Source organism: Tachypleus tridentatus, chromosome 6, assembly GCF_004210375.1.
Source record: "Tachypleus tridentatus isolate NWPU-2018 chromosome 6, ASM421037v1, whole genome shotgun sequence".
Classification (NCBI taxonomy): Eukaryota; Metazoa; Arthropoda; class Merostomata; order Xiphosura; family Limulidae; genus Tachypleus; species Tachypleus tridentatus.
Window position 1 is genome coordinate 80,014,385 of NC_134830.1, and position 23,801 is coordinate 80,038,185.

The window sequence follows — 23,801 nt, forward strand, 5'->3', positions numbered from 1 at the left end:
GGCAAAAAGTTTCAGTTCGGTTGGAAGCGATAACACGAAGCCCAGCTTGCCGCCATGTTGGCGCCCAGGAAACTGTCGCTTTTGATGTATCCCATCAATCAACTACTGGGGGAAGGCGTCAGGTTTCTGGTACCTGCCTTAGTACCACCCCCAGATCTATTTGATATCGATTGCCCTAGGGAAAAGAATATTGAAGACACACGTAGCTATGGCGACTTTGTCAGAGTGCGAATGGTTACAAAGATAAATGAAAACTATTTATTGTATAATAGTCTTACGTTTCAGTCAGTGTTAAAGGCACCTGAGTACTTATTATACAGAACAGCGTCAGTTACTGCACGCACTGAAAGGTATGTTTCTTAGATTATCTATTTTTTATTTAGAGAATATTATCAAATACAAATTTTAAAAGACTATGATTCCAGATTAACATTTTTCTATTTTATTGAAACCTGTATCCAAAAAAATCTGGCAGTTAAATCTTATTGGCCAGGTGATTAGGGCGCTCAGTGCGTAAACTGGGGAACGTGGGCTCGAATTCCCCGTCACACCAAACATGTTCGCCATTTCAGCGTTAAGGGAATTATAATGTTACAGTCAATCTCACTATTCATTGGTAAAAGGGTAGCCCAAGAGTTAGCGGTAGGTTGTGATGACTAGTTGCCTTCCTTCTACTTTGTGGAAGGCTAGCGCGGATAGTCCTCGTGTAGTTTTGCTCGAAATTCAAACACAAACAAACAACATATAACTAACTACAAATTAAGTTCAAAACGAAAATTAGGAATAATTCTGCTTTGAGCCTGTCGTGGTTTATTAGCTAGCCTGCTACACTGTGTACGTTTATTTATTTATTTTTGTATAAAATTACGCAATTCAAAATGCAAGTACTAAGTAGAACCTTTTTTTTTTTAATAACACTAGATTCACAGTTGGTTTCACGAATAGAAAACAACTTTTACCTTGTAAAACAAAAAAACTGTATCAGATAGTAAGACGCGTGTATGTGAGAAAAATACAACAAAAGGGTAAATGAATGACCATGAAGTAAATAAAAAGTGAAATAAGAAATTTATCTTGTATAAAAATGATCACAAAATTTTCCACTTTGATGTTAAAAGCTTTTTTTGCACATATTAATGGGATATTTGTCTCATCTTTTTTTAGTAAATATTTTCATTCGGTGTCAATATTAAGAAAATAATAAAATGTCTAACTCCAATTGCTTTTTGCAACATGCTATGATATTAATCAGGCTATTTCATATTACGATTCCGACTGCCACCTTGACTGTATTTGTCTCTCGCTAGTGCAGCGGTAAGTCTACGGATTTACAACGCTAAAATCAGGGGTTCGATTTCTCTCGGTGGACTCAGCAGGTAGTTCGATGTGACTTTTCTATGAGAAAACACACACACACATTATGAAACTATAGAAAATCTGTACTTTTAACAATAATACATGCAAAATTTTCCGTCAACGTCAACTCACGATATTGTAGTAAATGATGTGGATGAAACGTTACTAGAGATTGGTAATTATTAAATATATTAGTAATGATTATTACTATCTAGAATTGACAATTATTTTGAAATTATATCTTACAGGTTCTTATAGTAGTCCTAAGTCTAATTAAGTGGATCTGATGTTAAAATTAGTGTTAGGCTTATTATAATGCTTAGACTGACTATTTACCAATTTAGTGTAAGATGAAATGCAAGTTAACTACAATTTGCACAGAAGATGAGTGTATGTATTCCTTAGAAATGAATGCGACAACATTTTTAATTTATTTTTCACTAACAGGCGACCCTGCACCTCCCACAGTGAACAGAATTATTGAAATAAAATAACTGTTTCTCGTAATTTAAACTGATTTTCTTCATTTCTTTCTTTTACTGGTTTTAATATTGTAATTATTTTGATTTTCCAATAATCTATCTAAATAAGAATTAGAAATTGGACTTTTGAAATTCCAATGTTTCTGTAAATGTGTATGTTATGTGTTTGGTAGTAGATTTATGGATGTGTGTGTTTTCTTATGGCAAAGGCACAATGGGATATCTGCTGAGTCCACCAAAGAGAATCGAACCCTTGATTTTAGCACTGCAAGTCCGTACTCTTCCAGCAGTACCAGTGGGGGACTATTATATTCTTAAAAGTAATTTTCTTCACAACAAACTGTAAATCACATAACATACTAAGAATATACTGGATATTTCTATATTCATTTGTTTGTTTGAAGTTAAGCACAAAGCATTATCATGAGCTATCTGTGCTCTGCCCACCACAGGTATCGAAACTCGGGTCCTAGCGTTGTAAATCCGCCAAACATACAGCTTGTGCTACTAGGGGGGGGCGGATATTTTTAGAACTGCTTCACAGATTGTTATGACATTTGAAATCACAATAAAGGACAACATTCAATTTCTTGACACAAGATTTGGGATACTATGCATGTTACCAACAACTGTAATTTGAGGGCAGACTGTTAAACCATAAACGTTCAAAATGTCCACCGCTAAGTGTTCTTATGTGGTTATACAGCGGCCAAGCGCTGCAAGCTACACGACAGGGAAATGGCTGTAATCTCCCTAACATCGCATTTTTAGCGCGGCGAAATCACGTGAGCCGTCACGGGTCATCTTGCGTTTGAGGTAACCTCATGGCAGTCGTTAGATTAGCCATTTTATCTGTACCCTTTATATTTCAACCTATGGTAACATGCAGGTTTTGAAATGCAGCGTCTTCTATCAAAAACACATGCTACAATGTCTAATGATTTCCCTAATTATATACAATCTCAACCCTCACGACACACGACAATCTTTCACGCAGTTATGCAGATATGCCATTTTATTGAGTGTGTTTCCTTAATAAAATCACTAAAACCACGTGTGACACACCGCTTTATTTATTTTTCTATAACAACATATTTATAAATTATGCAAATTATAAAATGAAAATAATTTACAACTTAAAGTTGATAAAAACACACGGACGGAACTAACGTATAACTGTGACTACAAATAGTATAGTAGAATAGAAATATAAAATAGATCTAGATATAAAATAACCAAAAAAAATGTGTCAACTACCTTTTTTAAATGTTCCTTTTTCAATTGCTAGTTTGTTGCACTTCATTTGACTTAGGCTGAAGTTTTCTGTTTTTCTTTTAGTTCTCAGTGTTTTGGCTTTGAAACTATGACGCATTAGATTAATATCAACTACTAAATCACTATGCTGGAAATTTCTGTGAATGGCTACCCATTTATCTGCATTTTGTATCTCTAATAAAAGTTTTCCGACCATTCTCCACGTTCGTGTATATATAAAATAAACTTAAAAATGAAATATGCTCCTATTTCCGTAAATGGAACTTAGTCATTAGGCTATATATGACAGAAGCAGTACGACCACCTGTTTAGCCTGTTCCCATGCAGGCAAAATGTCTGAACGCACACGTTTTTGGGAAATACATTACTACATTGTTTCTTTATAACAGCTGGGAATTTTACTTCTATCAAGGCAATTTTATAGTCTTTTTGTCTCGTTTTAATATGAAAATACACACACAAGTTTTCGCAAATAAATTTAAGAAATTCTAAGTGGAAAATAAACGAAGGACTTTTTCAACAGGAGAAAAACGAGTGATCATTATAAAAAATTAATCTAAGCAGTTTAAGAAGAAAATTATTTCAGAACTTACAGTCACTGAAATAAATTTAACATATAAGGGGTTGCTTTGCTATATATTTCCAGTTATTTTCAACGTGCGTCAGTGGTAATTTTAGAGACTTACAACGCAAAACTCCAGGTCTCATATACCCGTGAAGGACAGATTTCATTTAGCCTAAATAACAACAAACAATTCTTTTACTGTATGCCCTTAAAGTATGAAAATTAGCTGAATCACTATAATGCCTCCAAGGATAAAAGAATGAGTATGTTCAGATTGTGAGTCGAGCGTCCTACCATTTGGCCCCAAAATTGTAGATGTACAAGTCATGAGTTTATAGCTAAAATGAAAATAGATGATACTTCTGCATTTGGATACATGTTTCTTCCCTTTTTATTTTCCAACAGGATGTGATGTTTTACTGATCTTTCACGTCTTCATCTATGCGTTGATATATAAACTTAAATACGTTAATATTTAATATAAGAAATTACTATGTATGTTTTCAGAGTAGGCAGATAATGTCTCATCACATTGCAGTTGGATCTAATAAAGCACTAGAAATGTGCACAGAAAGAAACTATGTCCAATATAAAGCCATCATATGAATTAATTTCCGAATTTTGTAAAAACAGTTTCGTTATAATCTAATTAGATTGTGTACTCACATATTACATTATAAGATTACTTTCCATAAAAACATAGTGTGGGAAGAAAGTCCACATTACCATTTTTTAAAAACTATATTGAGAAATGATGTTCAGAAATAAATTTAGATAAATCTGAAATGTAAAAAATGAAAAAAAGTTTACGAACGTTAACCCTTAAACGGCGGCCATAATCAATTTATGTTGTTACCTACAACATTCCCACTGTTTGAGGGTTAAAAATAGATAATTTAAAAAAATGGGGGTTAAGGTTTATAAAAAAAATTATAGAAATTTTATAGGTAATTTAAAGTGAAGATGAAAAAAAACAAAGAGTCTTAAGGTTTGAGGCACAGTGTTGACATTTTGTCATGTTACAAATTGGTATTTTGACCTTTCTAAATAGTATAGCTTTTAGACATGTTAGCTATACAGCCCATAGGATGAATTAGTCAGTACTGGAGAGCACTTAAAGCAGAACGACAACTTGACAGTAACATGAGATAAAAAATCTGAGATATTTTAACCACATTATCAGGGCCAACAACTTCTCAGCGACCATTCAACAAGAAAATATTCAAGAATGGTGCTCATGTGAACAACAGCCCAGGTAAGAGACAGATCAGAGAGTGAACGGGATTGTCATTGGCTTAATGCACCAACAGTATAAGAAACAGGAAACTATAGATTGTTATGATGCCAAAAACCATAGTTTCCGACTCTGGAAGGAAGGAAGCAAACGAGGCTAAACGGGATTCGATATGACACGCTTAAAAGAAGTGAATCAACAAGCTTGTGAAGTGTGATAAAGTAATATTTCTACATAACTACTTCAGCGTACATCAGCACTAGTTGGGGATAAATTGGGTACTTTCGAATGTTTTCCCACAGCATACAATACATATTCAGTGGATTCAGATCGGCTAGTGTTGTAGAAATACTTCGCTTGATATATTTTCTTATAGGAAGTTTCTAACTAACTTTACATGTTGGGACGTATGTTATCAGTTATGATAATAGAATTCTAATTAACTGTATCTACACATGGCAACACTAGTGGTTGTAAGACTATGTCCTTCTATTTTGTAGCATTAATAGTGCAGTGTTTTAGCGCATAAAAGTAATCAAAGTAACCAAGGCTTGCCCAAGCCATTGTGTCACTACAGCCATCATATACGTACCTTTCCTTTATAAAATTGGGGGTTTGATCTGGTGCAGTCACTCTTATATTTGACTGCATTATAAAGTGTGATTTATCTGTGGATAAAATGTTCCTCAACATATTGTTTGAAAAACCTGTGTGTTCTTGATAACGTTGATGCCAGGTTGTTTTGTGCCTAAGCGACATCGGTTACTATTGGTCTTATGGCATAAAGCCCAACTTCTTAAAGCCCATTTTAAACACTATGGTGATTATCATTCACTTGATATTATGCATTGGTAATTCAGTTAAAATCCGAGGTATGAAGGCTTCATCTGTTAAATAAGCAGCCATTCTGGAAGACTGTCGAAAGTACTCCGTACTGCCCTCTGTATTGCTGATCTGAAAGAGAGTTCGTACCCTAGTTACTACAATTTGTGAGACTTGTAGACATTCTGGAATAACTTGTTTTCTTTCACTTGCTGTCATGTTGCTTTCCGCTAATGGAGATGTTCAAGTAACGTTTTTTCACTGTAAATATACAAAACACTTTATACAACATGCTGTCGCTCCAACTGCTAGATAATAACAGATGGTGTTGTATTCACTTTTAAGTATCACTAAAATGTTCATATGAGATCAAATGACCCGTCACCTAAAACTGATTTTGAATTAAAGCTAACTAACTAATGGAACAAAAAACTAACATTACAACTAAAAGAAACATATCATATAACCTACCTTGTTATATACCTAACATTTCATGGATCCTGATAAAGGTACCAAAGCTTCATTTAACTTTGATAAACTCTGTCAGATTATTAGGCGACCTAGTAATCAGAACAGCATAAATAACAAAAGAAACATGGACAACAAGATAAACAAGAGTGTGGAAATACAATGCGTGTGAATGTATTACAGAATTAAATAAATGAAAGTCTAGTTTGTACGCAAGTAACACAAGAAAACCTTTATTGCCACTAATGTAATTTAAATTATAATCCTAGAATACGTAGTATTAAAAAGTAAATTAAAAGGGAAGGTTTGATGCCCTTAGAAGAGATAGTGAAAGATTGAGCTTGACATGGAATACTATATGTGTAACTAATTAAACCTGCCGATTAATTAGTGTAAGAAAACAATTATATATAACTTTGGAAGTTAGTATATTTAAAAGCTCGTATTTTACATCCTATAAGTTATAACGAGAGTTTTTAAGAACCACTATGCAAAACTACAGATGTGTTCTAAGGACAATCGGAATTGAAAAATGGAATCCAAATACATTACCTCTCTGTCTTCGTTCGTTCAGTTTTTTGATGAATAAGCTTTAAAGATAATCATCACGTGCACGAATTGTCCAAGTAGTTATAAGTACTTTACAAAGCACCTAAAATTGAACTCAAGAACTCTTGGTAAGACACCGATGGCAATAGATGAATATGATCTCGCCAATCATATAATTACTTAAAGCTTGTTTATTTTTAATTTCGCACAAAGCTACATGTGAACAATCTGCGCTAGCTGTCCCTAATTTAGCAGTGAAAGACTAGAGGGAAGGAAACTAGTTATAATCACCTACAGCGAACTCTTGGGCTACTATTTTATCAACGAATAGGGGGATTGACCGTAAAATTATAACGTGTCCACGACTGAAATTGCGAGCATATTTGGTGTGATGGAATTGGAACCTGCGTCTTTCGAATTGCTAGCCAAGCGACCTAACTACCTGGCCATACCGGTCCAACTTAAGGCTATCACACCCATAAAATGAAACACTCTAATTATATTCATATATAATTCTCGTACCCCTTTCCGTTTTCCAAAGTCAATAATTCATGGACAGTATTATTACTGTCAATAATAGTAATAATTGACTATTTATTACTAGTCAATAAATAGATAGACTCTAAATGTTTCTCAGTATTTTTGTTTTATTTTTAAACGAAACAATTAAACGAAATAGCTTTTTAGAAACATTTATACCCACACCACTCATAACAAATCTCATGTTTTTATCAAGTAGAGGTAATTGTAATACATATTATACTGGGTTGGTACGGAAATATACACATTTCCAGACAAACACAGTATACATAGGTTGATTTCGTTATCTTAAGACAGTAGTGTTACAGTACAATACATGTTCTAACTGGCCACTGTATAATTTAGCAGTAGCTCTGCTACATAATTGTTATTGGAAAAGGCTCCGTTATTACACACTAAAGCACACTATTACACCCTGATAGATTACGTAATCCATCTAATGTACGAAGAAGTCTATTTCTCAGCGCCAATGTGAACGGTCTGATATACACCCTTGTGCAAATTAATTGAAACAAATGGTCATTTTACAATATTTTCAGCATGGTGGCCGATGTAGGCTCGCTGGACCCGCTGATTTCCTTTAATAGTCTGTTTGTTTGTTTGTTTTGGAATTTCGCACAAAGCTACTCGAGGGCTATCTGTGCTAGCCGTCCCTAATTTAGCAGTGTAAGACTAGAGGGAAGGCAGCTAGTCATCACCACCCACCGCCAACTCTTGGGCTACTCTTTTACCAACGAAAAGTGGGATTGACCGTCACATTATAACGACCCCACGGCTGGGAGGGCGAGCATGTTTGGCGCGACTCGGGCGCGAACCCGCGACCCACAGATTACGAAGCGCACGCCTTAACGCGCTAGGCCATGCCAGGCCCTTTAATAGTCATTTTTTCACAGAGGCGGCGTCATTAGCTGTGTTTTGCAGTACGGTCGACCTATTTTTGGGATATATGACGAAACTTTGAGGAATATTCCGTCATTCGAAATTGCGTTAGAAGGGCAATGAGACCAGTCAAAAATCAAACTTCTTAACAACTCAATGAAGAAAAAACGGTAAAAATGGGGTCTGAAATACAAGAACTGGACGCAAGAACAATGGAGGAAGGTGTTATTCAGTGACGAGACTCATTTTTTTGTACAGGGTCAAAGACGTTTGCATGTTCGCAGATCTCCAGGTGAGAAACTTCGAGAATCTCACATCAATCAGTTCGTGAAACATCCCTTGAAGAGGATATTTTGAGGCTTTTTCGGCTACTATGGCGTCGGAGGCTTACATATCATAGAAGATATGATGCAATGACCACAGTACATCAAAGTTTTGCAGAGAATAGTTGTTCCAGAATTGAAAAAGAGATTTTGAGATGGATCTGGCATTTTTCAGCAAGATCTGGTTCCGTATCACACATCGAAACTTGTGACGAATTTTATGAATACAACGCGAATAAAGGTGCTGGACTGGCCTGGAAACTCTCCGGACTTAAATCCTATTGAAAATATTTTGGCGATTTGTAAAGAAAGACTTCAAGGAAAAGACTGTACTACGAAAGATAAGCTAATTGAGGCCATAATTGAGGTGTGGTACAACGATCCAAAAATTAGTAAAGATTGCAGTCAACTCGTGGGCTCGATGCCAAAGCGGATTAATTATCTTCTGAAAAATAAAGGCGGTCATATCATATACTAATTTGTGAGTAATTTTTGAATTCTCAGAAATAAAACGCAAAAACTGAAGAAATCGTAATTTTCCGTCTTGTTTCAATTAATTTGCACAAGGGTCTATGGAAATCAATAGGTGACGTGACCGGTATAAGATAGCATAAATCCACTTTTGTTTATAGAGCTGCTTGTACGGATTAGGTCATGAAAACAATTTTGTATACGTGACCCATGTCGCTTTTCCAGAAAGAGATCCATCTTGATTACCTTGTGTGATGTTACCTGGAGCACGCGGTTAGCTTTTGTCATTGATATTTGTGTTGGTAGATTCTCACATATTAAAAGATACCTCATTTTGCTTATACTGGCTAGGATAAAACTTTTTGTAGATTTTTTTATGTGTGGTACTAGTTCCCTAAGCTGATATATCTTTGTTTATTTTTAATTACAAAGGATATTCCCATATTGGTAATTTAATTCCCAAATATGATATTGGAAACAAGTTTTTTATTACGCGATGTGCAACCCCCAACTTTGCGACATTTTTATCCTGTTGCATGTAGATTTGCCATAGGAGTCCTGATTTTTCCCGCTTCACCTCCGTTTCCTGAAACGGAGAACTTTATTTATATCTATTCGAAAGTATAGAAAAAATTTGGGCAGCTGAATTTACTGGGCGTAGTGAAGCAACGCGAAGATGAAGAGGTCACACACAAATTCGACATTTTTAGGAGTATTTGGCAAGTTTTTGTCTTTGTGTAAGAAAAAACAAAAAATTCAACAGAGATTACTATACAAAGCTGCAAATCACTCATAGCCACCATGCATTGTCATCCCTACTAACTGCTGGCACCCCAAGTGAGCACTAGTGCCACGGTTAATCGGCTAGTCTTTATAATCTAAATGTATGAAGATTGTGGAGTGGAAAGTTCAGTTGCATGCCCTTTCTCAAAACGATCAATTTTTGGTGGCCACACATTATTTGTGATACGTCATGCATAAAATTCCATCCTGCATTTATATAGCTGTATATATCTTATGAATTATCGATTTGTATATTAAAAAATTAATATAACCCGCTCAACCCTCATTATAACTTGATTCACTAATAATTTTTCAAAAATAACTTTTACGTCTTTTACAAGAACATTATTATTAATTTTATAAATATTTCCCTACTAATAATAATATAAAAACTCTAATTGTAGCAGAAAATTTATACTTTGAGCATTTTTACTGCAGTTAAAACAGAATAATTGCAACACTTTACACTTTTAATTTCCGGATACCGTTTCAATATATAATACGATTCAGATCTTAACACTGCCTATTTCAAGTGTTTTGAAAATGTTTAGTTGATATCTTAAGATCAAAGAGCGAGATGAGAAATGATTAGCAAGACACAGCTCGTCAACATTGTGTTTCTAATACTTAGGTAAGAGAACTTCTTAATATTAACCTCTTAACTTTACAAACTATTATTGTTTACAAATGGGCCTGGCATGGCTTAGCGCGTAAGGCGTGCGACTCGTAATCTGAGGGTCGCGGGTTCACGCCCGTGTCGCGCCAAACATGCTAGCCCTCCCAGCCGTGGGGGCGTTATAATGTTACGTTCTTGGTAAAAGAGTAGCCCAAGAGTTGGCGGTGGGTGGTGATGACTAGCTGTCTTCCCCCCTAGTCTTACACTGCTAAATTAGGGACGGCTCGGTGCAGTGGGCTAACAACTTACTCACTTAAATACTTGTTGAAGAATCCGCAAGCGATTGTGGCCCTATATTCCTAGATGGAATCTAATGGTGATAACTAACTATTGTTTAAAAACAACAAACACTGAAATAACATATTTAAGTTTAAGTAATTTCAGAAGAGTTATTAATTTTTTGTGCACTAATATTTTGCTGTTACTTATGATTTAAATATTATGTTGTTGTCATTAAACAAGACCTGCATCATCTACAAACGGCTATTTCATAAATGTCGATTTTGTCGTAAAGAAATATAAGCTTGACATAAAGAATTTGCTTTGAGTTTGTTACATAAACTTCAGAGTGTATTGATTTGATTTGTTTAGAATTTCGCGCATAGCTATTCGAGGGCTATTTCCGCTAGCCATCCCTAATTTCGCAGTGTAAGACTAGAGGGAAGGCAACTAGTCATCACCGCCCACCACCAACTCTTGGGCTACTCTTTTACCAACGAATAGTGGAATTCACCGTCACATTATAACGACAACATCTTATACGCTGAAAGGGCAAGCATGTTTGGTGTGACGGAAATTCGAACCCACGACCCTCGGATTACGAGTTGAGTGCCTTAACCACCTGGTCATGCCGAGCCTGCTGATGTGTTGATTCACTTTTGAAAAATTGTTCATTGCAAAGGGAATATTTAGTTCTTTGATTATTTGGATACTTTATTAACAGAGAGCCCCTGCTAGTGCAGCGGTAAGTCCACGGATTTACAACCCTAAAGTCAGGGGTAAGAATCCCCTCGTTAGGCTGAGCTGATAGCTTGATGTGGTTTTGTTATAAAGAAAACACACTAACAGAGAATTAATAAAAAAAATGACTGTAATGCAACAGATATTCATTTTTGGGAAACAAACTCATTTTTGCTACATATTAAATTACAATTTGAATTTTAAACTCTGTTTTGTGAAATTCTACATTAAAAAATGAGAGTTTTTTAAGAATGAGAAGGGATTATGTGCGAATTTCAATTCTAATTCAATTCTGCACCGAACAACAAAGCTAATTTGTTGCAATTACCAAATACATTATTACATGACTAAATTTTCCAACTTTCTGAAAAAAATATAAATTACTATATTGAAAGTCTTATTTACTTGATCTCAATATCAGTGTATATGTATCGAGCAATCTTAAAACTCTAACACATATATTTCCCTCTTTCTTTTTTCGTACAGTTTGACTTGGGAATTTCTTATACACTTTTTATGTAAAACTTTGAACATCTGGAAAACATGTCTCAATATATAATGTCAGTATAATTATAAATTACAAAATCATTGCTAAGGCGCGACTTAGCCACCCAGTTTGAAAAAAAAAAAAATGTTGCTTTTATAGATGTATAGGCTAGTTTCTTGAGGTAATGTGGATAAACTATTTTATATATTTTAAAAAATACCATTTGGTTTTCTCTAGTTATTGGAGATCCAAGACTGACGAAAACGCCTCGGGACAGGGGCCCTCTTTGGAATGACAAAACACGAAAAGGATTTTGAGAAAAAAATCCAAACCGCTTTAGCTGTCTGGCAAGTTGTCCGAGAAGTTTATTCGCAGACTATGGCAGTGAAGCTTTTCTAGAAAACGTCATAGTGACATTTTTTTATACTAAACTACCGGATGATATGCGAACAGTATGTTCTTTCAAGACACCTACAAGTTGTGAGATAATTCATACCATCAGCTAATGTGATATACAGTTGATATAATCGCACACGGCTTAAGTGTTTAGCAAAGATAGGTATAATAAGCGCATATGAATACTAAGCATAGTATAGTTCTCTTCATTAATGTTATAAATAGATATAAATTATTCTGTTTAAAATATTTAGATTCTGGTCAAAGCAGAGTCAGTTTTATAGCAACTTTTCTGTACATAAGTAACTCGGTGTTTTATATGAAGAACACTAAACGAAAGTGATCACCAACAAGAGAATTACTAGTTGCTAGTTGTTATTTATCATGTAACAATGAATAGACAATATCCCATTTTAATTATGATAGCCAGGACATACTGAAAAATGTCGTTGTGACAAAACACGACAAAGGTTTTGAGAAAAAATCAAACAGATTAAGCTTTCTGGCAAACTGTGTTAAAAGTTTAATCATGAAAACTACAGCAATGGAGCTTCTCTACAAAACAACACAGTGATATTTTCATGGCGAAACTACTGAAGGATATGCAACCAGAAAGTTTTTTTTTTTTTTTAAGAAATAAGCAAACTTATCAATGTTTACTGCAAATTTGCATTCCGAGAAGTACAGCTCTCTTTCTTTAACAATAGCTTTTGATTTGCATATTCATTTTGTTCAACTATTTCTTAATCCAATAAATCTTGCATCTATTTTACCGGGCTTGACATGGCCAGGTGGTTAGGTTGTTTGGCTTATAATCTGAGGATCGCAGGTTCAAATTCCTATTCTACCAAACTTCCTCAACTTTTTAGTTGTGGAAGCGTTATAATGTGATGATTAATCACACTATTATTTGGTAAAGGAGTAACACAAAAGTTGGCTGTAGGTAGTGATGACTAGCTGTGTTTCCTCTAGTAATGTCTCTACTAAGTTAGAGATGACTAGCGCACTTAGTCCTCGACTAGCTCTGCGTAAAAGTAAAAAACAAACAAAAACCTATTTTACTTGTGACGTTTGAAATTCGTCATAGAAAGTTTAATTTCGGTGAGCTTTTCACATGATCTACAGCAAAGACATGTCTCACGTACAGACAAAACTAAGAAAAGATTTACTTTGATTTTTCTTTCCTCCACCTGATAGAATATTTAGAAATATTCCGTTAGTGAGACACAACTCACAATATCAAAGTATCCAAATACCACCGAAAACTCCAGCCAAAGATCTGTTTTGGTATTATGAGTAAAAAGTAAATTGTGAGATAAACAAAGTGCATTTTTTATTTCAGTGCAATTTGTTGACTTCTATTGTACAAGATATTTAACCTTATACTCAGTGGTGGGATTCAAAAATTTTAAGAAGGGGTTCTCTCAAGGGAAGGCCTCAATAATAACGGGTTCTCTTACTTTTCCGGAAGTCTATACTGATACATCATTTGAAAAGGAAAATAATGGAAAAAGTGCTTTAAAATCTTTTATTTATTTCATTTTAAAAATTTCCAAATAGTCAATTGATTGTCATCATATTTGTCCGTTTTTTTCTGTTTCACTCTATTATCATCTGCACTGTGATTATTGACTGCATTCACTTGACGAACTTTGTCAATAATACGGTCTGTGATTTTCTCATTAAATCTTTCTTGTCGAAATGTGTGATGAAGTGTGACGCAATCAGTTTCCACGACATCAACAATTCGACGGTATAATTGAAGCCATCAACGGGTTCGCTAAGCTCAAAAATTTTTAAGAACGGGTTCGCGCGAACCCCTGCGAACCCCCCTGAATCCCACCACTGCTTATACTATAGTCACGTAATGGCGTTTCATGCAGTCAACACGCAGTGTAATAATAATAGAAGAGCAACATTGACATTTTACATACAAAATTACTTTACAATACAAGGTATTAGGTTTTATTACATACCAATTACAATAAACGAACAACAACTCGAACCGATACTTTCATTAAAATTATATATCGTGTTTTTTAAAACTACCTAGACTATACTTCCTAATTATAATCATATGTAGGTGCGAGTTGGCCTCGTGGTAAAACTCTAAATTTCAGAGGTAATGAGATAGGATGAATCAGGAGTACAACAAACATTATTTGCAATTTAAGCTGGAAATGCGTTATAAGAGTCATAATAACTTCCTTAGAGGGGATAATGGACGGTAGTTTGCTGCAAACTAACTGTTTTTCCTCTGGTTAGTTACTGAAAATTAATGATGGTGGCTGATAACTTTATTAAGTTTGTTATAAATACTAAATACAAATATAATTATATTTATAAAGAATGAGCTATAAAACACCACAGGGCTGTATACAGTTTATTTTCAAAAGGATGGTGAGATGTTTTTAAATATCACATTTTTCACCATCAACTTCAATCTGTTTGAAAAATACCAACCAATTCATCAAATAATAATAATGACAATATAAAAACAATTATTAAGTTTTGCATGATTATGTATCTATTCGTTCAAATGCATATTATTTTGGAATCATCAAAAAGTTGATAAAGGTGTAACTTGTTTACATGAATTGCTATTTTGTCAAAGGCGAATAGTCAATGCTAAAAAACAACCTATTTTGCAACGTACACAGAAAACCATTTTCAGCACTGGTTTGGGTCTGTGAATCTGTTTAATAAATTAATGTTAATCTTAATCAGAGTTCTAAATAACATATATAATTTCATGCTCAGTTAGATTATACATGACTTTTGTAGTCTTCCCTTAATAACTATTTTGCCAAGTAAACAAAAAATATTCAAGCTTATCTGGAAGAGCAGCACTGAATCTTTCAAAAGAGAAATTGAGATAAGGCAGTCTAGGTATAGACCTAAAATATATATCTCACACTAATTTGGACCCATTTCGTATGTAATTCTATAGTCCCTAACCATCTTAGTTCATATTTTCCTACCTATTTACTAGGTTTCTATAGCAAGTACTTTAAAACCAATATAGCTTCCACAATTCATATTATTTGGGGTTATCATTAAAGTACGTAGAGAGTTTGGTTTAATATGCTTAGATCTACAGTTGTTTTATATTAAAATAACAGTAATGTTTGCATGCTAGACAAAGTTTAACGAGTGACTATAATCTTTATCATGCTTTTTAGAGCCTACGAAGCTTATTATCCTTTAGACTCTTCTTTAAAATTCAGAATGAGCATAATCTAAATTCAATTCATTTCGGTTTTGTATTTTTATTTTATGTTTTACTTTTAATCCAAATTGAGCATATTATAACATCAGTTTAATTTCTTATGCTTGTTAAAATTTAGAATTTCTGAGGAAGTAATTTGATCTTCTCACGTGTTCAAGACGTAATTTCCAATGCTGACGCTGAGCTGAGCTTCTTCGTTCCATATTTTGATAGTTAGAAAATATTTATGAATTTATGAAAAAAATGAAACAATCTTAGGTCTGAATTTTGAAACTGACGAACCTTCCTTATCAAGTTTAATATATGCATAGATAAAAATCTATATTTGCAGAATTAGAATGTTGTATGTGAAAAAGCAAAGAGTAAGCCTAGGCTATAAAATAAAATTATGCTGTGTAGCATAAAATATATACATTTATTTTTTGTGTAAGGTTAAATATATAATGTATTAGTAGATTGTAACGTATTTAATATTATATATTCATTTTAATACCTATGACTCTTCCAGTTTAATATATATTTAGAAATGTATGTAGCTTATATTGTTAAGTATGTATTGCGAAAGTCCCGCTTATTCTCTAGATTTGTAGAACATTGTTGATTGAAAGAATCAACAACGTATTATGGATGTATGTAAAATACTAGTGCTTGCCAGTATTATTCACAACTGACCTTTCGAGAACCTTGCCTTAAAGGTTATAAAAAGTAATCAACGCAACACGGAGAGACAGTAGAATATTGTTGATTTTCTACAATTTGTATAAACTCGTTCCCCGCTAGCACAGAGTTAAGTATACAGAGTTACAACGCTAGAATCAGCGGCTCGATTCCCCTCGGTGGCCTCAGCAAATGGCTTAATGTGGCTTTGCTATAAGAAAAACACATAATATAAACTTGAAAGCTGTAACTGTGATACACGTTTATTAATCAGGAAACTATAGATATTTGACTAGAAACTTTTATAGATTTCGAACATTATAAATCGTTTATCTTCAATGAAATAACTTTGGAAGTCATTAAATATGTTTGTTGGAGAAAATTCAGCTTCCAAACAGCGTGAGGCTAGCCATTAAGCGAAGTGTAACAATGCTAACTTAGACCTAATTGTCTCGTCATGCACCGTCAATAAAATATACAGTTTCAGACCAGACAGAAGACCCAGTACTGTTTGTACGTCTGTAAAACCTTTGTTATAAATTATTATTTGTGATAACTGCTATTATAAATTATATTTTTGTTTGTATATTAAAATATATTTTGTGTTAAGAAAGAAAGTTGTGTGTATGAGTCTTGTTCGCAAGTATCATCAATTTGATACTTGCTCCGGATTTACAACGCTAAAATCAGGGGTTCGATTCCCCTCGGTGGGCTGAGAAGATAGCCCTATGTGGCTTTGCTATAAAAAAAACACACACACTTGATACTTGCTGGAATTCAGTTGACTTCTAAATTTAAATTAAATTTATAGCTATTTAAAATCGTAATACGAAACCTACCTAACATGCTGCTCCCTCCCACAGTGGCACAGTGATATATCTGTAGACTCAAACCACTAAAAATCGAGTTTCAATACCCTTGATTAGCAGAGCACACATAGCTCATTGTGTAGCATTGTGCTTAATTCTAAACAAACAAATTTAACATAATAAATCGGTGACTCGTTCAGGAAAGTTATAATATGTAATATTATAAGATATATAGTTGATGATGTGTAACTAAATAGGCCCAATTATATTCGTAATTAAAGATGAATTCAAACATACTTAAAAAGGTCAAGTCTGCATAAAATTTATTCATGTAATATATATGTCAACGATAAAATTACAGGCTCGGCTAACAAACGGTAGACGCGTATATCAACCTTAAATTGTTGTTTTGTGAATCTTCACATGAGAGTAAGTGTGATCTACACAGTGAACAAACAAGCAAGACAATGAACAAACAGAGATATTTTGACTTTTGTATATAGACTGTAACTTAACTTTCTTCAATTCGCAAGATTTAAGTTGCTATTATTAACTACATAATCTCCATCGCACCAAACATGCTAGCACTTTCATTTATGGGGGTGTAATAATGTGACGGTCAGTGCCACTTTTGTTGGTAAGGGTAACCCAAGAGTTAGCGATGGATGGGGATAATTATCTGCCTTTTTTCTAGTCTTCTATATTAGGGACGGCTAGCGAAGATAGCCCTCGTATAGCTTTGCGTGAAATTCAAAACCAAACAAACTATAGGTATTTTACTTATTTATCATTTACTCTGGAGAAAACCACTTATGAAATATTAATACAGAGACTAGTTCGAAGTCCACAATTCAGGCTTCCAGGTTTATTATAGTTAGGCTTAAATTGGCAACATTAAGCCTAACAATAGAGGCTTTCAAATTAAGTACTTTTTATGAAACATACTTACTAGACATATGACATTTTTTATTATTTAATGTATAATACGTTACGTAATATAATTCATCTCCGACGAGTTACCGGAAATATGAATTTGAATTCGGAAGTTAATTAAATGTCGAGATGTATCGAATTTACGATATTTGCCAACAAAATGGATACACAAAAGTTTCTCTCTTAACACAAATATAGTTTAATACACAAATAACAATACAATTTACAATAACAGTTATTACAAATAGTTACGATAAATAATGATTTATATACAAAAGTTTTACAAACTTACCAAGAATACAGTGTGTTCTATCGATGGTTCATGATGAGCGAATTAATTCTATGTTGATATTGTTACACTTCGCTTAGTGGCTAGCCTCACGTCATTTTCAAACTGACGTGAAAATTTTTTTCTCCGACAAAAATATGTAATGCCCTCGTAGGAATACCTACGTTCGAAATTAATTTACTGAAGGTAAAGGATTTATAGTGTTCGAAATCTATAAGCGTTTCTAGTCAAATATTTGTAGTTCCCCAATTAGTAAGCGTTTATCATAGTTATAGCTTGCGATTTTTATAATATACTAGCTGTAAAAAATCAACGCTATCTAAAACTATTTCTCTGAGTTGCGTTATTACTTTTAATAACCTTTAAGATGAAGCTCTTGAAGGATGAGTTGGTAACAATGTAAAACATATTTTTGTTGTTACACTCGAGAATATTCTACAAATTTAGAGAATAGGCGGGAGTTTCATAATAAACATTTAACAAGTTACATCCATTTCTAAATATATATCACATCGAAAAAAAGATATATATTAAAATAAATGTATAATATTAAATCCTTTATAAATAGGACATAAATTAGTTACAAAGGAAGGAACTTTAAATAAATAAATGTCCCTTTATTTAAACATTGAGTAGATAGATGCCACTTAAATGATTTTAACTGAAGTTATTAATAGAAGTAATTTGTGATTTTAGAGGGACGAAAGCCTGTTCAAAGACCAGTGTCCTCAACCTTGTAATGGTAATATGAATAATAAGCCTGCTACATGTCACAATTTGAAATAGCTTGAAATTGAATAAAATTATAACTTGAGTTTAGAAGTTAATTAAATGTCGATCTGTATCATATAACATATTTACCATTACTTGTTATCAGGTTGTTTCCCAGATTTGTAAAACTTCTCATATTTGTCAATTGGTCGGAAAACCTACCAAAAATTTCTATTACTCCTTTGAAACCTTTCTCAGCTTTTGAAGAACTCTTCAGTCGTGTGATTATTGGCTGTATTAAGCCTAAAAGATAACATTGGTGTTTAAACACTTTCACGTTCAATATAATTTTATAGCCATAAGGTTATTTGTATTTAATGTATTATATATTGTCATAATTTTGTAATTGTGTAATTCTTTCACAGCGTAATATACTTAATATTTTGTTATAAATGAACATATGTATGTGTGTATATATATAGAATAACTTAGTTAAAAATTGTCTAACCCAAATTTTTAATTCTCTAAGGAGGGACGTATAACAGACTTACTGTTATATATTTATATTAATACTTACGTTTTTTTTTGCATGTGGTGTTTAGTATTGAATGTGTATTGCGTAAATCCTGCTTGCTCTCTAAGCTTATAGAAGATTCTCGAGAATACGAATCAACAATGTTTGTTTTACGAAAAAGTTAGCGTATTTTCGAACGTTGCTGAACATTCGTGAATCTCCCCTTAAAATATAGAAACTAATGCACTGAGAGATAAAACACAATATATATTGTTTGGTTTTTCAGTATACTTTAAGCTTCTCAAGTTATAATTGTGATTAACACTTATGAATCGGAAAACTATAGAATTGGACCAGAAACGTTTATAGATTTCGAACATTACAAGCTATTCAACTTCAGTAAATTAACTTCGAACGTTATGATTTCTATGAAGACATTGCATACATTCAGCAGAAGAACTTACTTCTGAGGGAAGAATTAGCTACCCATTAAGTGCACTGACTGATATCAATTCGAAAGTAATTCGCTCATCGTGAACCGTCGATAAAATATTTACTTCCAGACCAAATAGAAGACTCAGTATCGATTGAAGTATGTTAAAGTTTTGTATATAAATCATTATTAATAACTATTTGTAATAACCATTATTATAAATTGTATTTTTGTACGTATGTTAAAATACATTTGACGCATATCGACATTTAATTAACTTCCATATCCAAATTGCAATGTAACTCAGTTCCAGGCTATTCCCACTTATAACATGTGACACCAGTATGAGTGATATACAGGTGGATAAGATTGATAAATATAAAACACCTATTTAAGATTAGTCAAAAATGTACACCAATGACCACACCCAAGCTCAGTTATAAGTCACAAGAAGCCCAGAGACATTGTAGAACACCAACAGTACTCATAAGCAACATTAATCATTTGTCTTTCAGTTCAAAGACCATGCATTCCATTAGTTAGGGTATTCTTGTTTCATAGTGACTCTATAGACACCAACCAAGCAGGATATCGTCATAAAGGCACCCAGAAGAAAGAAGACAGTCATGGGTGTACAGATACTATATAGACATCAGTGAAACAGTCCATCAATACCGCATCTTGAATGCCTACATGTGAAATAAATAACTGGTGTAACTAAATCTATATAGATCAGTCTTGGCAGAAAATTTAGACATTGGGCATATGGTGAAGCAGATACACTATCCATCTACTAAAGACAGTAAGGGAGTTGATTGGACATTCACCATTTCGTGAAGCAACAACACTTCGTATAAGATTGATGGAGCATTCAATAAGTTGTCTTCTGGGCTGCTCAAAGCAATGAAAACAAATAAACAGTGCCACTAATATGGTAATTGTGTATGATGGCAGAAAGCAAAGAAACTGCGTGGTAAAACCATGCAGGGTAACGTTAAACAAGAAAGTTGAACAACTCTCTAAAGAGAAGCTCCTTTACTAAATCCTCCACAGATCTGCCTTAATTCTGTCACATTAAATGAACTACAACAGTGGAAACAAAATGTTCCTTTTCTACACAAAGTATTCAAAGATATTTTTATTATGTGCCTTATTATAATACAAGAAGATTTTTGAACATTATCTTCTTTGAGTATTTCAGTAAAGTGGTATGAAATTTCAGTATAACTATTCACACTTTCCCTTTGATATATAGATATACTCTACAAAATGAAGCATTTCATGATGTATAGTAAAATGGTCTAAAATTGAAATTGTTTGTTATATTGTATAATGGCATTATGATCTGTATTCTTGAATCACAAACACATAGTAATAACAAAATATGTTTTGTATATTAAAAATAACTTGCTCTGGCATACTGGTACAACCTTATCCAGGTATTAAGTACATGCTTGCATATTAAAGGAAACCAAGAATAATAATTCAACCTCCGTTTAGACAATTTTTTTTGTTGAAAAAGTTTTTGCCTTTGAAACATTTAGTTAGTGGAATTTACAAAATAAAATGTAAAGATTTCTTGAAACTATTTCAAAAAACATTTTATAACTTATATTTTGTTATCTTAAAGCATTTATTTAATATAATTTGCAAAGAGAAATGAAAAAATCTTGAAACTTACATTCTGCTCAACTTTAGGGATTCTCGCATTCATGTTTGTTTGTTTTTGTGGAATTTTTCTGCACATCCGAAAGCGAAGAGTTACTTCTAGGAAACTATTTGTCCTACAGAAAGATTATTTTTAAGGTTTCCTTTCCTTGGTCCTCTGATGGAACAGCAGTAAGTCTTCAGATTTATAACACTAAACTCAGGGGTTCGATTCCCTCACTGTGGACATAACAGATAGCCCGATGTGGCTTTCTATAAGGAAACACACACTCTTTACCTCATTTTTTAAAAGCCTCACAGCATGTGATCAGAAAAACTGCTAATGAAACATTGCTTTGCATCTATGTAAAGTGAACAAAGCAGCTTGAGAAGTAATTTACGGGGGTGATTAGATGTAGCTTCTGCAGATAGCAACAACAGAATTCAGTAAGAACGTTAGATTGATTTCCTGATCAATTAACTTACTCATTATTATGGAACTAATTCTCTCGTTTTCTACTAATGACCTTGGCCTCGTTAAAATTTCACATCATTCACAAACGTATAATTTTCTTTTGGCCTTCTTGCAAATAAATTACATATTAAATTTAGTGGTGGCTTGCAGTTAATATTGAAAAATGGCTGGCTATATTTAAACTCCACCCTTTAAAACAGAGAACAGTAAAAAGAGTTCTTAATTTAGACGACTCGATTTATTTATACCCGAATTTGATTTGTTGATCTGTCACAGCAGGGAGCTTTCAGTCACGGTGTAACACGATCAACTCATTTTCAGTTTAATCGTGTAAAAGTATTTTCCATAATTTTCCTCTAAAGATTGAAATTTCTAGTCGAAGAAATTAAATTTTATACACTGATTAGAAGATCATCTCCCTCCAGTGGCATAGCGTAAACCTGAAGGCTTACAAGGCTAAATAAATACCAGGTTTCAGCACCCATGGTGGGAACATCAGAAGTAGCCCATTGTGTGGTTTTATGCTTAACTACTAACAAATAAAAAGAGTAGAAGTTCTAATTCTTGTTCCAATTGTAAATGCCTGAAATAAACTCTAAATCAAAACGATTAGTTACATTTTTTGACCAAATCATATAATATTTTATGAAACTCACGTTTAATTGTTTATATTTTTAAGAGTGAATAATCACAGAATATTTTTTTCACTGTTTGATATTTTCGCTCTTGCTCGTCTTTTTTTAAAAACAAAACTAACAGTCAATTAAACTAATTTTAAGAAAATATTGCAACCAATATTTTAACGACAACGTTGGAGAAACTGCATAGATAAGAAAATAACCGAGAAGCAAAACCATTCTGTGTTTCACGCCATAAGGTGCCATCTCAATGAATTTGATTTATATGTTTGTTTTTGAATTTCTTGCAAAGATACTTATGTATTATTTCTTGTAACAGTCCCTATTTCCATAATGTTGAAAGTAGAAGAAAACCATCTAGTCAATGTTACCCCTCGTCAATCTTTGGAAACCTTTAGCGAAATTGACTGCAACATTACAACTTTCTCACAGATAAAGGACGAGGACTTTCGAGGATGGGGTTCAAACAGGAAACCCTCATATTGTCCTAAGAACTAGGTAATGCCAGATCAACCTGGATAAATGGCATAAAAGAAGAAAAGAAGATTTTTGAGCGTTTTGCCACAAAAATATACTTATTCTCAAAAATGTTACACCCGAAACAAATAAAATATTGGTATCAATATAAAAAAGAAATATTTTATTTCTTTAAGATATTTGAGGATGCATAATCACACTTTTCTTATCTGATGAACCAACATAAGCTCAAAGCTCAAGTTTCATTGGTCTCTTGGCAAAAGAAAAGATGTATGTATTTGGTAGTCTGCTAGCCTCTGGATAGGGAGAAAAAAAAGACAAAACTTATTTTAATCCGCCTATTTAACTTTATTTATACAAGACTTTCATACGCTTCTCTTTCACTCATGTTTACTCAAGGAGGCTATTGCCACCACTTGGTTTACCTCCTAAGCATGTACTTGATGTCTGTTCCTGTAATGTATCCTTGATCATAAAGCGGTAACGATATTTAATCAAAATAATGATTAAATATAATATATTTGAATTGACCATTTTGCCTTATGAATATTGTACCACAATCACTTGCATGTTATAAACTGAATGTTATCAATCACTCAATCACTGCCCAATGCTTACAATTCCTCTTTTTAACAAATAATTTATACACATCTCCCTTCTATTGAAAATTCATTCTGCCAGCCAAAGAGAGGGTGGAATCCTTTGTTGGCTGGCCTCTCCTTT

The 23,801-nt window shown here is 33.4% G+C and overlaps 1 protein-coding gene across 3 annotated transcripts; it reads left to right on the forward strand.

Annotated features, from left to right (window-relative positions):
* Positions 1-54: 54 nt before the first annotated feature.
* On the forward strand, positions 55-23,219 carry LOC143252890 (uncharacterized). Of its 3 annotated transcripts, none has more exons than XR_013029229.1 (3): positions 55-350; positions 12,108-12,350; positions 22,921-23,219. XR_013029229.1 is itself a non-coding variant. In XM_076505710.1 (2 exons), the coding sequence occupies exons 1-2, from the start codon at positions 55-57 to the stop codon at positions 12,163-12,165; spliced, it is 354 nt and encodes a 117-aa protein (XP_076361825.1). In that variant the 3' UTR covers positions 12,166-15,901. The 3 variants fall into 3 exon arrangements, 1 of the variants encoding a protein (XP_076361825.1); XR_013029230.1 differs by lacking the exon at positions 22,921-23,219 and adding an exon at positions 18,880-21,386; XM_076505710.1 differs by lacking the exon at positions 22,921-23,219 and having other exon boundaries at positions 12,108-15,901.
* The last annotated feature ends 582 nt before the right edge of the window (positions 23,220-23,801 follow it).

What these genes read in the sequence shown, in the direction of transcription:
- LOC143252890 (XM_076505710.1), top strand. Translation starts at nt 55, where the DNA reads ATGTTGGCGCCCAGGAAACTGTCGCTTTTGATGTATCCCATCAATCAA. An exon ending in GTTACTGCACGCACTGAAAG is followed by an intron (nt 351 to 12,107) that starts GTATGTTTCTTA and finishes GGTTTTCTCTAG; the next exon opens with TTATTGGAGATCCAAGACTG.